The following is a 15,726-nucleotide window of genomic DNA, read 5'->3' as shown; positions in this document are numbered from 1 at the left end:
GAACTCTTGGATTACAGCAGAACAGAAGTAAGTGCTTGCTAGTGAGCTCCCAGTAGGTGAGCGTGGATTGTATACGTGTATTCACAATTCTAGAAAGGCTGGCTTGCAGTGTTTCTTCATCTTCTGCTTGTATAATTCAACAGAGTTTGAGTTACTCATCAACTAGATGAACAGTCTCTGCTTCAGGCATTCACTTACACCAGCAGAACTATCTACGTGGCTGAGTAACAGGGATTAATGTGGAACGAGCTGCTGATAGCAAATATTGCTCAAACTGCCCCTGCTGCCAAGGCATCTACATAGCCATCGTGTGAATTTTGTGTTCAAAAACTTACCCGAGAGAGCTGCAGACTTGAATTCAGGAATTCAAAATGTGCCTGGCAAATCTGTATGCAAGATAGGTCTGCAGAAAAAAAGTTGAGAGAGTCTTTTGTAACTGTTTTCTAGATGTATCAAAAGTCAAGTTTGTGGTGCTGTGACTGAAGCCCACCATTTGTGAAGTAATACTTAAAAGTATGAACTGAACCGGACTGCCAAGCCCCTAGTATTACTGAGGTTTGTACTGCTGCTAAATACAATGCTAATCACCTGTTCCCCTTGGAAATTCAGGCTTGAATAGTTCAACTGATTAACTTGCAATTTAAACGTTGCACTGTCAGCTTCGAACTGCTGATCTAAATATTCACCAGAAACCCAAGTAAATTTACTGCAAGATACTTAGCATCGTAACAAACCCTCAATTTTACACCTTTTCGCTGCATTTTAGATACCACTGTACTTTTAGCAAAACCTGGATGCTAGTTCAGCTGCTTGAAAAAGGCTAAAGCACTTAACTTGCTTCTTACAGGTCTTAATTTCAAACTCTTCTTCATTCCCTTTTCTTTAGATGTTGCACTAATTAACATTTTGATGGAACTTCAGCATTTGGGTGGAAAAACATTAAAAAAAAAAAAAAGCTCAGTTTTGGTTGATTCATGATATTGTTGTATAGAACCAGGAATCACTCAGCAACTGCAGAGAAAATTCATTCATCTTGTCCTGTGAAAGATGAACAACTTGCTCTTTGGAGTGGAAGTTGTACGTTGCCTCAAGTAGTTACACAGACATTAATTGCTCGTTTATGTTTGGGCTTTGCCATATGTAGGTTAACGAAGAACTACTGCGTGAACTTGCACAGCTACTGCACTCCTTTGGTACGTGCTCTTTTTTACTGTAAAATCAGGTCACTAATGTCTATGTGAGGAGGGGGATATTATCTTAGCTTTACCACATGTTGACAACACGCAGTTGGGAAGTTGCAGGATACTGCCTGACCTGCAGTAAGCTCACGGGATTGCGCTTTTCCTTCTCCCTCTGGTGTCTTCTACTTCTGTAAAATCTTTTATTAACTTCTGCATCACCCGCAGTTCAGAGGGATGATGTCAGCAGTGGTAGTATTTTGGTGTTACAAAGCCAAACATGATACATTACATTTCACTTCGTTTTTCATGATGCTTAGGGAGAGGGGTTGGTTGGTTTTAAAGCAGCAATGATTTGGTTGTCCTTTACAAAGCCAGCTGCAGCTGTTTGTGGAACTGCGTAAGAAATGTATTTCTGGTGCTCGGCTGACCAGAATCTGAAGACTTGCGAAGGACTGGACAGTGGGATGTTTTTTGCTTGCTTTAACATTTGGATTCAGCTTGAAGTTCATTAGTGCTTTACCATCAAGGTGGTTTGAAGATGTATTTAATGATCAGAAAGGCTAGCATGTGCTGCTTGCCCTTCTGTAAAGTGCAGTGGTGGGGTTCTTCACACTTGTCAAGATTCTTGCCTGCTTAGTGTGTTTTTTTTAACGTGGTTATTGCTGACTGTTGGTTTTAGTTCTTTAGCAGTGATTTACTTGCAATGGCTCCGGCTGTGTAGTCTTCTGCATCTGAAGAAAATGCTGTTAAGCATGGTGAAACTCAAATTCTTTTAGCAAAGGGATGTTTTAGTCATGCTCAATTAAAAACTATGCTACTGCAGGGTAGAATCATAGAATCACAGAATATCCTGAGTTGAAAGGGACCCATAAGGATCATCAAGTCCAGCTCCTCACATCACACAGGTCTACCCAAAACTTTAGACCGTGGTACTAGTATCTTAATAGCAAAAAAATGAAAACAGAAACTTAGTAACGAACTTGGTCCTACTCAAATAACTATTTAGACATGCCAAATGTTCAAGGAGCACATATTAAGCATTTTATACGTTATAATTCTCTTAATGCCTTTAATGGGAGGCATTCAGCTTTATTTTCGTGACGTAGCTTATGGTTGTCTACCTATGTAAAACCATTTCATTTGCTTATATCAGCATTTTCTGCACCCAAGTTTTTGGGGTCTTGATTAGCTTGTTGTCCCCAGGCTGCATCAGGAACTGAACTATCTCCAAACAGAATAAAAACCTGTGGCTTACTTAGAGAGGTAAGAGGCACTGCTGCGCAGAAGTAACAGGAATCACGTCCCCTTGCTGGGCAGTGTTCAGCGATGGGGCATCTGTTGAGGTATTTTTGTCTTTTCTGAAACACTGAATACCCCTATTCCACACTTCTGAGAATTTGGGTGGACAGAATTTGTATGAATGGGGACATATTGGGGTAAGATGCTCTTAGCTCCAAATGTCTCTCTCTGAATCCACCCTAATGTAAGTGTCCAGTCGCCGGGCTAGAAGTCACCCTTGTCAGATGAACATTTGCACATCCTCTGTAGAGCAGAAGAATTTGGGATTGATCAAGACTTTTGCTTCTGGGAAGCATAATGCTTGTCTTTGGGTCAGTGTTTGTGAGTCAGCAGCTTCCGGAGGCTGCTGGAGTAGCATCAGAAGAAGTGAGGGTGGAGCACTTCATGAACCTGCCCTGTAGCCTCGTGGTTAGGGCCGTCTTCTGGAGCTGGGGGAGGCTGGCTGAAGGGAGTTGTCTTGGGGTCGTGTTCTGCGTTCGTGCCCCGGTCACTTAAGAAGTGCTGATGTACTTCAAAAGAGGGAGTTGTGCTGTTACCTGCAGCTCTGTGAATCCATGCTTTTTGTGCCTTATTTTTTTCCTGAAGTTCTCGGGTGTAGAAGAAAATTTAATTATTTTTTTTTTTTTACTGATGGACTTTGTAACTTTTTTGGAGGAAAGCTTTTCCTGTGTGGTCCGGTACAATGATTTAAGACGTTTGGTGTCTAGTTATTTCAGAATAGTTCTTCAGAGTCCATTAATAATTTAGCGGATGCTGCTTAACATGTAGTTTAGGAATACTCAGAGCAAATCTGAATTGGCAGCAGCTGCTGGTTCTGCATTTCTGGCACTTGCCTGAAAGGCATTTTCAAGCTGGTTCAGAGATCTAAACCTACAGAAAGGAATTGACTTTTTCTGGCTTAGCTTGATTCATTGAACCATCCATCCTGCTGTGGTGCCTAAGAGAGAATGATGGGGAGAACACAAGGGCTTGCAGCAGCGTGACATCATGCACATAAAACTGAGCCCTTACGGCTCTTCCTCAAGCAGTAGCAGAGTATCCCTTCTGTATGAGAATCAAAACTGGTGCTTTGTGATGCTTGAAAAAGACTAGTTACCATTTGGAAGAGGCAGACCGTCATGAAATGTTGTCACAGCTCGCTTCTTCAGTCCCTGGCCTTAAAGTCCAAGCCTGCAGCGTGTCCCCTTTGTGCCTCCTTCAGCCCAGCAGCGCTGGCTAGGCTTTCAGTGTGCTGTAATCAGTCGAGAATCACAGCGCTACAGTACGGCTTGTATTTCCCTCCTGCCCCAGACAAAGCTGGCTGCTATCCAGAATTCTTCCTGGGGTAGTTCCTTCTACCAGTGTACTGTCATGGTAACTTTTGTAAGATGCAGTGGTTTGTAAGGTTAAATGTGTAGTCTCTGATCCATGAAGGAATTTGGGCATTTGCATCCTGCTGAAAATAATGGGATTTAGATGTCTAGATGCTTGTGGAGATATGTACGTTTGAATTGTTAGTTACCTGATACTTCTGCATTTGAAGCTGAATTTCTGATCAATTTTATTGAAACTACATTTAAAGATGTATAATGATTGTTATTTCAGAGGAGTTCTAATACTTAAAAAAAAAAAAGAAAAGCACTAAACTTCAGTTGCAAAACCCCCATGCGTTTTTACATCTAAGCAGGCAAAGTAGAGAGTTTACAAATTAGACTTACTGCACTTGGTGGATTTCAATTTTGTCAAACACTGTGAGTACACTGTCACTTAAGCAGGTGAACAGCACTTCTGTTAGCAGGCATGCAAAAGCTGTTCCTTCTGTAACTCAGTTTAGGGACATGAATGTCAGGTAATAGGCTAGATGGCTTTTTAAGTACTAGATTGTGCTGGTGAAGGAAATTAGAAAAAAAATATATATTTTTTTTCTTAGCATTTATCTTAAATATTCTGTTTAGAGACTACATTGAAAGTTTTTAGATATCCAGACATAGCTTTAGTTCGTGCACTTCTGTTTTTAGTGAATACAGCTTTTTCTTAAATTCATGTACAAATCTGTTGTATGCCATCTGGAGTAGCTAACTGCTTTCTTTGTTTCTTTCTAGGAAATACCAAAATAAAGCAGATGTTGTGTCCTGTACTGTTATCTCAAGGTTTTGCAAGTCATTCTGTTATGTGCTTCTTGGCAGCAGGAATGTAAACTAATTCTCTCAGCACTGAACTAGAACCTTGACAAGGTTGTGATTACAGGTAAGAACTAATTCTGCCTCTTGGAAATTTATGGGAAGGTATAATCGCTTTGCTGTGTTCTAATTTGCAATTTGTAATTGACTAAGTCTTTAACCATAAATTTGAGAACAGATTGCGTAGAAGGATGTTTTTTCTTCCTTAATTACATTTGAATTTTGCTTAATCCTGTTTAAAGTAGGGAGGGAGAAAATATAACAAAGTATAGCTTCTCTTTGCTACAGTACAGAGCACTGTTAATAAATGGAAGAAATGTAATTTCTCAACACCCAAATGCATGCTGACCCAGATCTTGAGGAGGCTGTTTTCTCACACAAAAGATGGTATAGTGTCAGTCAGTCGTGAAGTGTTTTGCCACCGTGAGCTGAAATCAGCTTACTGTCTGCATGTGGCTTTTCTTCCCCTTGAGGTTTGTACTTCCTTAAACGAGCTAATAGCAGCAGTACTGCTTAAGTTACCCTTTTTAATCAGTTACAGAAAATCTCTAAATTGTTGTTACAAGTCCACTTCAACTCTTGAATGACCTTTTCAAGGGGAAAGGTTGATGTCTTCTTCCAGGTCAGTGAAAATGTTTTGGCTGCTGGTTTTCTGTCCTGACTTTATCTGACAGGCTGCGAGGTGGTGTTGATAACTCTTGTCCCACTTTCAGTCACTATCTGCTCAACCTGTGTGTGGGGAACTAAAAATCTGTTCTTTTACTCCCTTTTTAGAACATGATAAATGCTACAAAGCAGTATTAATAACGCACAGAAAACAACACAAATCTGTCACAGAACCTGCATGTTTTGTTTTTTCTGAATGATGAACTTCTGTTTTTAAACAGGGATTGTGTGTTTCGAAGACTATCCATCAAATTGCTTTATTGCACATGCTGAATCTGCAGAATTATGCTGAAGTTAAAGCCTTTTAGTCTTGATTTCACCCTTTGGTATCTTTGACAGGATGAGTTGTTTGCCTTAGGCTGTACTTCTCAAGAGTGTCAGGACCAGAGTCTGGGATGTTGATATCGAGCAGTCTCGTATGTCTTATTCTGAGGTTGGATGATGCATAGGTCAATGACGAGTTTGTGCCAGGAAGGTGGCATGGATTGTCGCTGCTGTAATGAAAGGTTCAAATGTTTTGTTTTCGTGGGTTTTGGTTGGCTTAGTTTTCAGATGTGGTTGTTTTGTTGTTTGTTTGTTTGTTTGTTTGTTTTAATTGCATAATTTAATATTTATATTTAAATTGCAGTGATGTAACAGGTTGAAAAAAAGCACAGCTTCTTATAGTGTCATTGACTAATTTTTTGCTGGAATGGACTTTTAGCATTCATCTGGCCCAACCCTTGTGTTTTCGTCCGATTTGTGTGTGTGAATCAACAAGTCATCCCTCAATTAAGTAAATAAAGGGTTTAGTGTTTTACTGTGGTTCTGCAGACCTGCTGCAGAACAATTATCCTGGTCTTCCAGAGCTAGTTGGGAACAATTAATTGATCGTATGAATTAGGCATTCATTTCTGCCTTATTCTCACAAAAATGTGTCTGCCTAATTAAACGAATGTTGAAAAAGATGAGAGAAGTTGTTTTAAATGCATAAATTTAGGATAAGGAAGAACTCATTTTTAATGATGTACTGCTTTGTGCTAATGAGTAAAATAAATACTTCAGTTTTGATACCCATGATGTATTGGCTGAATAGTGACTCTTGCTTCAAAATTTTACATGCTATTTCCTTAATAAAACCTGGCTGGTGGTAGCTTGAGAAGGTACAAAGTAATTTTAACACATAAAATAGCTGGTTTTCTATTGAATTTAGAGGAAGAAAGAAGATTCTATGTAGAAGTAACTACAAACTTTATTTAGGGAAGGGTCATTCTTATACTAAATCAGTGCTTTGTAATATCCAAATGCTGTGCATGTATCTCTGTTTTTATTAGTGCAGTTCAGAAGGGAGAATGTGGCTTATTGGCCACAGGAAGTAGGAGCTGAGAGAGGCGAGCAAAAGGAATTTCAGTTCATATTGTGGTATATAAATATTCATAATGAATTTGTCGTAGTATGGTCAGTAGGAAAAAAAAACAAGTACAGTGCAGTCCACTGGGTGGTATAATAAAGCCATGCCTTGTTGTAGAGGTCGAGTTAAGGATGAAATGTGACTTCAGAGCTGATGAGCTTGACTTGGTAATATCTGAACCAAGCAGACACATTTCACTTAGGTGCCTGTGCACCAAACTCTTACTTCAGTATTCGCTTCCTTGTGCCATCTTGGTTTGCACAGAGATAGCTTGGCTTGTAGATGCTTGAGCCTTCACTGTTCACCTGGAGGTGTAGAAACAACAGTATATTTGTTTTGCACTGTCTGGACCTGATGTTGTTGTACTAAGTGAACCAGTCTGGGTATTTGTGGCTTACATGTCACTTTTCATATGGTTAATCTCTAACTCAAATAAAACTGGTGTTTCTGAGATGGGGATTATGTTTCCCAGACTTCATTATGTTTGAAGGAAATTTTGATAAAGAAAATCTGAACTTGTTACCTAGAAAACTAAGATGAGTGACATTAAATGAAGAAATTTACTGCTCTAGAGTATTTCTTTACTGAGAATGACATCTCATCTGCATTCCTTTTCTTTGGCAAGTCCCTAGTTGAGATGCCAATACGGACTGAGGGCTGCTAGATGTCAGAAGCCACACAAGCAATCACAGAACTATGTGTAGTTAACTAGCGGGAACACTGCATACTTTTTGTTTGCATCTGACCACACAACTTTGTGAATTTGAACTCTGCAGTTTATGTAAGGGTGATGCTGCATGTACTGATAAAGGCTTGGTGACTGTAAAATATGTCAGCCTCAGCATTGATGATGGATTTTGTACTATTTGCTGTGATTGCACAGGTAGGTTCAGAGTCGACTTTCAAGTTTCCTGTTTCAAGACACCCACTCATCTTGAGTGTCTGAGGTACGATCTGTCCCTTTGCATCTACCAAACTGCATTCCAGAAAAATAAGCCACAGCATAAAAGCGTGGAACTTACCCATGAGAGACAGGCAGTTGTCACATAAACCAGTCTTGAAGATCTGCAGTTATGTGGCTTCATTCATGTTTTAATAAGGTACAAGAAAGCTGAATGTTAATTGAACTTCTGGAAAGGTGAACTTGGACATATTTGTCACTTTGTGTGTGGTGTATTTCACTTGCTATGCTATGAGTGCATATTTGGTAGTTCCTTATGCTGCTTGTGCAGATCTTTGTGTAGCTTTGTTTTATACCAGTCTTTAAACTTAGTTTCTCAATAGTTATAGAATTGAATGGGAGAGCATAATCTAAATAAGTTTTGAGTTAAAAAGTGCTGTGAAAGTGATTTCTAGAGCTAGTCACCTTTTCTTACCCTGTGACTTGATGACAAACTGAAATCAAGGGGCAAATTAAGGTTTGTGTGTGGTTTTTTAGCTTCACGCTTGAAGTTCATTTTATTTCAAATCTCGGAAAACAGTTTCTTGGTCTCCTTGTGCTTGATTTGGCGTTGAGGGAATTCAGTCACCTTCAGCCCTTAATTCTATTGCGATACTTTGTTAGTAGCTTAAGTACATGCACCCTGCACCTAGCACTAAATGTACCCCAAAGCTTAATGCACAGTGCTTCCGTGCGTATTTCTGATTACATAACTGCATTGTCTGCCTCACAGGAACTTTAGAATCTCAAATTTTTGATGTACCAAGCCATTTAAAATTTATCTGCCACTTGGACCACAAGCATACGTATGTTTGTAGTGTTAACAATCTAGCTAAAAAGGTACTGGGTCCTTAAACTAGCTCCTGGTGCTCCTTTTTTACTTACTCCCAGAGTCTTCCCTGTAGGAGGTTACTGCTGTCTTGGATCTGCTGGCTTCTAAATCCAGTACAGCCAAAGTCACAAAGTTCTGAAATATTAAAGCCAATTTTGCACCTCTTCAGTGAGACAATTTGAAGAGCAGCAGCAAAAACATCTCAGCCAGCACTTCTGAAAGAGAAGAAATTGCTGGCACAAGGCAGTGGTGACTAGCTGAGGCATAGCAAATTCTGTTTTCAGGAATTGCTGCAGACATTGAGAACGGATGTAAATCCACGGCGTTAAAGACCGCCCGTGATCGTTTAGTACCTCCAGACCAGCTTTTAAAGTAGCTGAAGCATAGTATGAAATCTTGCCTCCTTTTTATCTTGCTGGTTTAAAAGTAGCGCAGTGTGGGTTTTCTTGTGTGTTTTTGTTCCAGCCTCCTCTCCCCCATAACAAAGGTGCAGAAATTCATTTTGGAGTTCCGGCTGTTGCTCCTGGGCATGTATCCTGCCAGCTAGTTGGGGGCTAGCTGGCAACATTTTCAGCTTTCTGGTTTAAAAGCTTATTGCACTTGTGTCAGGAAAAGGTTTTGGTAGTAAGATCTATATTAGAGGTTTATCTTCATACTCAATTTCTTTGTATCAGTACAAAGTGAATCTTTGGTCAGCGCTATCACTGGGACCAGTTCTGATGTTGACTCCCAACCTGCTCCTTGCCCACAGGTTATTTAAAAACAAATAAAACAACTCAAACCAAACAAACCCCCATAGTACATGGGCATAAGTAACAATCAATTACTGGCTTTCTTCACATTTCGTTTTTTAAATGAACGTTTAATATTAAGATCTCACTCTGAAATTCCAATAACTGCAGTTCAGGTCGTGCCTGTGCTGTAGTACCTGAAGGTATGTAGCTGCTCCAGCCAAACTTCAAGTAGAGCTATTGCTCAGAATTTCAGTATCTATTTGCCTAATGTAAATTGATGTAGTGCCAGTATTTTTTAAGGTCAGTAAGTCAAAAGGGATCCCAAGTTTTCTGGGATCAAAATAGAGAACTTTGAAGATTTCACTCATTACATGAACTTTTATTTACCTACTTAGTATAGTCTTGTATTTACTTGAATATTCTGTCATGCTGCATTTCTCATGTAAATGGAGAGATACTCTGAACCTCCACAGATAGCAAAACAATCTGCAGTGTGCATGTGTGCATTTGTACAGGCACATCTCAGATACAGAGTGTGTCTCTTTCACACTAGAGAGGAACTTCTTTCAACAAGGCCAGTTTAAATCTTTTTAGTTAAACCAGACAAACTGCTTCTTCCTGCACTTCCACTAAGCTTTGAAATTGTCATAGGTATTGTGATTTGTCACTTGCACTTTTAGTATCTAGCGCAGCATTTATTTCTGTGGAAACATACTTTTTTTTTTTTTTTTTTTTTTAACAGAAGGAGCACATGTGTATTGTAACAGGAAACTGGCACTATTTCTTTTCCACAGCACTGACTTATTAAAAATGGCTGCCTGTGGAATGAACCCTTCTGAGGAAAGAGATGTTCTACAATATGCTCTAATGACCTAAGCCCAAAAGGTCGATGTCTGACCCATTGTCCTTATATGAAAAGACACATTATTGTCTTTGGGACTGTTGGCTATCAAAGCAGTAGTTCTTTTTGGAACTCTCAAGTGATCTGGAAATTATTTTATGGTATCTACAAGTGCATGGGTATAGACTGTATTATTTAATTACATTTTTGTATGCCTTCATGGCAACTAGCAAATGTTATTTCTGCCAGTTTAATCTATGTGGGAAGAAGCATGCTTTTATTTTAAAGTAGCTTCCTATTCCCCCTCTGTGATAGACTGGAAAATAAACTCATGGATATTCTGGAGCTGAGCAAGAACTCTTTACCATTTTATGGGTACATCTTGGAGAAAATCAGAGGGTGTGGTTGTTTTTCTTTTAAGCAGAGAAACTCACACTTGTTCACAGACCTGATATTTAGGACTGTTTATTTTAGGGCTGATATAATGCAAATATAAGTATTCAGTGCGTAGCTGTGGGGAAATGGAGACCGACCACAGATTTTTCAGTGTCAGAAGGTGTGGTTTTCGGCTTTATGCTTTCTATTTCCATACCTCAAAAGTGTAGATGACTTTGGTTTCCTAGGACTGAACTGTTGTTTGCCTTACCTGTGTATTAGATAAGGACCTCATGTAAAATTTACATCAGATAGGAAACATTAGGGAAGAATACACATTTGGACTTCAGAAAAGTATGTCTTGGGTTAGTTTTTTTTTTTTTCCCTGGGAAAGGAACGTCAGGTTTTTTAGAGACCTGCAGCATTGAATTTGATTGGAAATGACTTAACGATTAGTTTTAAAGTAGAGATGAAGAGCGTACAGTAGAGTGCTAGAGCTAGTGCTCTAGCAGCATGTTGCTGAGATTCCTCTGAAGGCCTTACAAAAGCTACTGTTAGTAGTTAGTACATTATTGGTACTTAGCAGGTGATTTTTTTTTTCCCTTCTGGAGGTGAGAAAACTATTGCAAGAAGGGAAACCGAGGGTTCCGTTCTTGATCTGCAGAATGTATGTTGCTTTAAAGAACTGGCTGGTTCTTTCTTCCATGCTCAATAAATGGTTTGACTTTTTCAGCTGATTTTCAAGCCAGCTGCCGCTTTGTGTAGCATACGTAATATATGCAATGATAGAAAAATTTCTTCCATGTATTTGGTATTTTTCTTTAGGACCAGCCATAAGCTGATACCTAAACTTACTGTTTACATATTGATTGTAAGTCTGTCTCTACATCCTTTATTAAATATGTGTAATATTCTAAATATCTTATGTAATATTAAAAATATATTTGCAAATAGGACAACATTTCAATTTTTTACTCATTCTGAGCTGTAAGAACTCAATTCAGAAGCTACTTATGAAACAGATGAAGCTAAGATGTGGAACCCGTGCTTTTGACTTTTTTATTAAACAGTATAAATGCAAATGTATCAAACAGTCAATAGTCAGGTCATCGGCTTTTGTAGCTAGATGAGTTCTGATCTTCTTTATGCAGCCATATGATTCCTTACTTCATTCTCTACTATCCTAGATAGTAAGAGACCTGTAGATAGTGACTGCAGAGAGAAAGAGTACAGATAACGGGGCTTCTTGTTTGTGGAATTCCTTGGATAATACCATAATATTGGATGGACAGGGAAGGTGGGGGGACTTAAGGGAGCTTGGGGATGGAGAGTGGGTGTTTGAAAGGGCTTCATGACTGGGAAGTCTTCTGAGAACATTCACTGCTGGTCTGAAGTCATTCTTGCGTTTCGTATAAGATGTGCCAGTTAATTATCAGTTCAAGGGGATGGCACTCCTGGCTTTGCTTTACAAAGTCTAGTTTGAGAATTTATATATAAATTCTGTTAATATGTAAATTTTATATATATGTATATATATATGTATATATATATGTATATATATGTATATATATATAAATTATATAAAATAACATTATATATAATAACTAATTATATTTAGAAACTATAAAAACTGTATAAAAATTATATAGAGTAAAAACAAATTCGCAGCAACTTTGTAGTGTGTTCTTGTGACTTGAGTTTACTGTAGATGCTGCAGCTGGAGATGCGTACCTTGTACATGGAATGCTCGTTTTGGAGCACGTACAAAGCTTAGGGTATATTTCTTTAGTCACGCAATTGTTATTTTTTAACAGCAGCTTAAAACAATTTACTAAGTACAAGACTTGTGTTCTAATACCAGACTTCGTGATAGCAGAAGATTGGTACATAGAGATAATCAACTAGTCTGCAATTATAGAGTTCCCTAACGTGAATGGTCAAAATCATGGTAGTAGCTCAGAGCCGAGCTAGAGGTGGGTATTTGCACAGTGTTAGAATTTACACTGTACATGCAAAACCTCCATTTCCTTTAGCTGATTAGTAAAGAAATCTTTTCCTCTAGCAGATGTGTCTAAACTCGGAATCCAATTGATGATGTTTTATTCTACATTTCTGAAAAGATCTTCAAAAGAGGTAACTCTAAGGCTTGTAATTAGAATATAACATGGTACTTGAACATAAGAGCCATCTGAATTCTGGTGCTTCTCAGTTGATTTGATTTAGCCAAGTGCTTTCACTTTTTTTTTTTTTTTTAATAAAAAAAATACCAGAACCATGTTCATCCTTCTGCAGTGTTAGTAGCACTTGAATTAAAGATCATTAAACATGAATTAAGGAAGTAAATTAAACTAAAGAGTAAAGCAGATAGGGAGTTGCTGCAATATTTGGAGACGTGTCTAAATTTAGAGTAAGAGTGAGAAATACAGTTCAAAAGAAGTATAGCTGGGGACCGAAGTCTTGGTCTACAGAATAAAGGCCATCCTCAGCCCTTCATGGAGGCCACTGGAGCAGAGTGTGAGGTTTGCATTATCTGGTTGAAAGTTCTGAAATGACCCTGGCAGGGTGGGGTGAGGAACCTAGCCAGAAGCTTTTCCTCTTGCAGTGTACTACTTCCTTTCATCTCTCCTGTTAGAGCAAGCTAAGGATGATGAAAATATTTTTAGTGGAGGGGAATGAAAGAAGAAAGGAATCATTAATCTTTCTGACATGGTAACAAACTCTTATAGTAGTTTATCGTGACTCCACAGGTTTTTGGTGGGTGCTAGTGTGTGGGAGCGCTAGTGACTGACTTGCTCGCAATCAGTCAAGGCTCTCAGATTTTTGCTGGTTGAAAGTTGCTATCGTTTTTACAGCCAGTCGCTAAGGGTTTCATGGGGCAGTCGTTGTTAGCATGACAAGTAGTTTTCTGAGTTCTTGGAGGAAATAAAAAAAAGTACTGCAGGGTATCTGGGTTAAAGAAAATACTCCCTGCTGATTTGGTGAAGTGCAAGGTGTTTTTTCAGGCCTGCATAGGATGACCTATTCTCGTATAGGAGAAGAAGTTGGAAGTCCTCTGAAGCTTCAGTGTAGGTTACTTGTATCTGCAAGCTTACTCTCTGAGGATGCTTCTCACGTATTCTGAAGCTGATCTCCAGATGTTGAGGAGCTAACTTTCTGTGGAATATTTTTTTCCCTTAGAGGGCTCGTAACTGTTTTGACTGGGTATGTTTTAAAATGAAGATCAGTGCATCTATGAACTTAAAACCACATGAATGTCTTTTAGGGATGGTGACAATTGAAATGTATTACAAAGCAGGAAGTAATATAGTAGGAGAATCCTGTGAAAAGTTTTTTTGTGTCAAAGTGGGAAATGACTTACTGTTTCTTTGGAAGTGCTGTAATCATACTTTCCTTTGGTGAGTGGTCTGCATTTCTCTATTGTCAATTTTGCTATGCTTTGAAGATTACAGAAGGGGCACAGTACATGCAAAGCTAGCAAGTCAGTTGGTACTTACTTATGAAGTATTAGCTTTTCTTCATGCCCTAGTGAAAATGGAAGGAGAGTAAGAGTAATATGGATGTTATTTTTCCAGCAGAGAATGACAAAATTGGGCTGCAGAGGTATGTAAAGTACTCTACCTTCATACGGAGAGCCTTCTTGCACATTTTAATTTTCATGAAGTAGGTCTTAAAGACAAAAACAAACAAAAAATCCTGTGCACACAAAGTAGATACCAAACTGCCTGAAAGGCGGACAGGGGTCTGTAAGTTCCAATTTCATTAATATAATTTGTTATTTATCCCTCCCTCCACCTTACAGTTGTTTTTTGCACATGTGCATGCTTTGTAATACGTTTTATAAAGAAGAAAGGGAAGGGAGAACAAAACGGGCATTGCTGAGTGAACTTAGATAGCATGGTAGAATTATAACTAAGATTCTTCTTCTCTGTTTTCCAGATTCGTTATTGCATAAACATGGGTGCATTTTTGGATAAACCAAAAACTGAAAAGCATAATGCTCATGGTGCAGGGAATGGCTTGCGTTATGGCCTCAGCAGTATGCAGGGATGGAGAGTGGAAATGGAAGATGCTCACACAGCTGTTGTAGGTATTCCTCACGGCTTAGAGGACTGGTCCTTTTTTGCTGTCTATGATGGTCACGCAGGATCTCGTGTTGCAAATTATTGCTCCACACACTTACTAGAACACATCACTAACAATGAAGACTTTAGGGCGGCAGAAAAACCTGGATCTGCTCTTGAACCTTCAGTGGAAAATGTCAAGAGTGGAATCAGAACTGGCTTTTTGAAAATTGATGAGTATATGCGCAATTTCTCAGACCTCAGAAATGGGATGGACAGAAGTGGCTCAACAGCAGTGGGAGTTATGATTTCACCTGAGCATGTATACTTTATCAATTGTGGTGATTCACGTGCTGTTCTCTATAGGAATGGACAAGTCTGTTTTTCAACACAGGATCACAAACCTTGCAACCCAAGGGAGAAAGAGCGAATCCAGAATGCAGGAGGCAGTGTAATGATTCAGCGCGTTAATGGTTCATTGGCAGTTTCTCGAGCTCTGGGGGACTATGACTACAAATGTGTTGACGGTAAAGGCCCTACAGAACAACTTGTTTCTCCAGAGCCAGAGGTTTGTGAAATTTTAAGGGCAGAAGAAGATGAGTTTATCATCTTGGCTTGTGATGGAATCTGGGATGTAATGAGCAACGAAGAGCTCTGTGAATTTGTTAAGTCTAGACTTGAAGTATCAGATGACCTGGAAAAAGTGTGCAATTGGGTAGTGGACACTTGTTTACATAAGGTATGTAACTGTGTTCTCCAAGCAGATGTTCTAAATGTATCTTCTGTTTTGATGGGTACAATGTTAACAGCAGTTTCTGGCCTAATCTTCCTGTTCTCCCTGCTCCTACCCTCAAACTTCTGTACCCATTTGACCGTGTCTTTGCTGAAAAGTGTACAGCCTCATCCTTTGTGCTTGGAGAGGTGATGGCAGTTGCAAAAATAAATGTTTAGTGTAATGTTTGCATATGGTCCCAGCTCTAAATTTTGTTTTCAACTTTTAAAGTGAATGATTTTTAAAAACATAACTTAAAAAGTATGTTCTGTGCAAGGTTTGTATTTTTCTGCTCTTTTGAGTTGGGTGGTGTTGCTCTCCTTTGCATAATATCTGTGCTTGTACTACTATCTCCTCATCAGGGTATGTTTTGTCTATCATCTGAAGTGGTGTCCTCAGCAAATTGTTGTAGCTCAGATGCAAAAGTAGTGCTTCTTCATCTGAGCTTGCTCACAGTCCTCAAATTCAAAATTCAT

General features: G+C 39.0%; 1 protein-coding gene across 4 annotated transcripts in view; it reads left to right on the top strand.

Annotated features, from left to right (window-relative positions):
• The window catches only part of PPM1B (protein phosphatase, Mg2+/Mn2+ dependent 1B), a 56,538-nt gene that overhangs the window by 19,439 nt on the left and 21,373 nt on the right, over positions 1–15,726 (top strand). For 3 of the 4 annotated variants that reach the window (XM_032183869.1, XM_032183867.1, XM_032183866.1), the window contains exons 2-4: positions 4,562–4,706; positions 12,483–12,550; positions 14,354–15,217. In XM_032183869.1, the coding sequence (XP_032039760.1) occupies positions 12,509–12,550; positions 14,354–15,217 (906 nt within the window). In that variant the 5' untranslated portion in view covers positions 4,562–4,706; positions 12,483–12,508. The remainder of the gene's footprint in view (positions 1–4,561; positions 4,707–12,482; positions 12,551–14,353; positions 15,218–15,726) is intronic. The other variant, XM_032183868.1, reaches the window with a different exon arrangement.

Source organism: Aythya fuligula, chromosome 3, assembly GCF_009819795.1.
Source record: "Aythya fuligula isolate bAytFul2 chromosome 3, bAytFul2.pri, whole genome shotgun sequence".
NCBI classification, from domain to species: Eukaryota; Metazoa; Chordata; class Aves; order Anseriformes; family Anatidae; genus Aythya; species Aythya fuligula.
The sequence above is the reverse complement of the archived record's forward strand: the minus strand, read 5'-3'. Positions and strand labels throughout refer to the sequence as shown.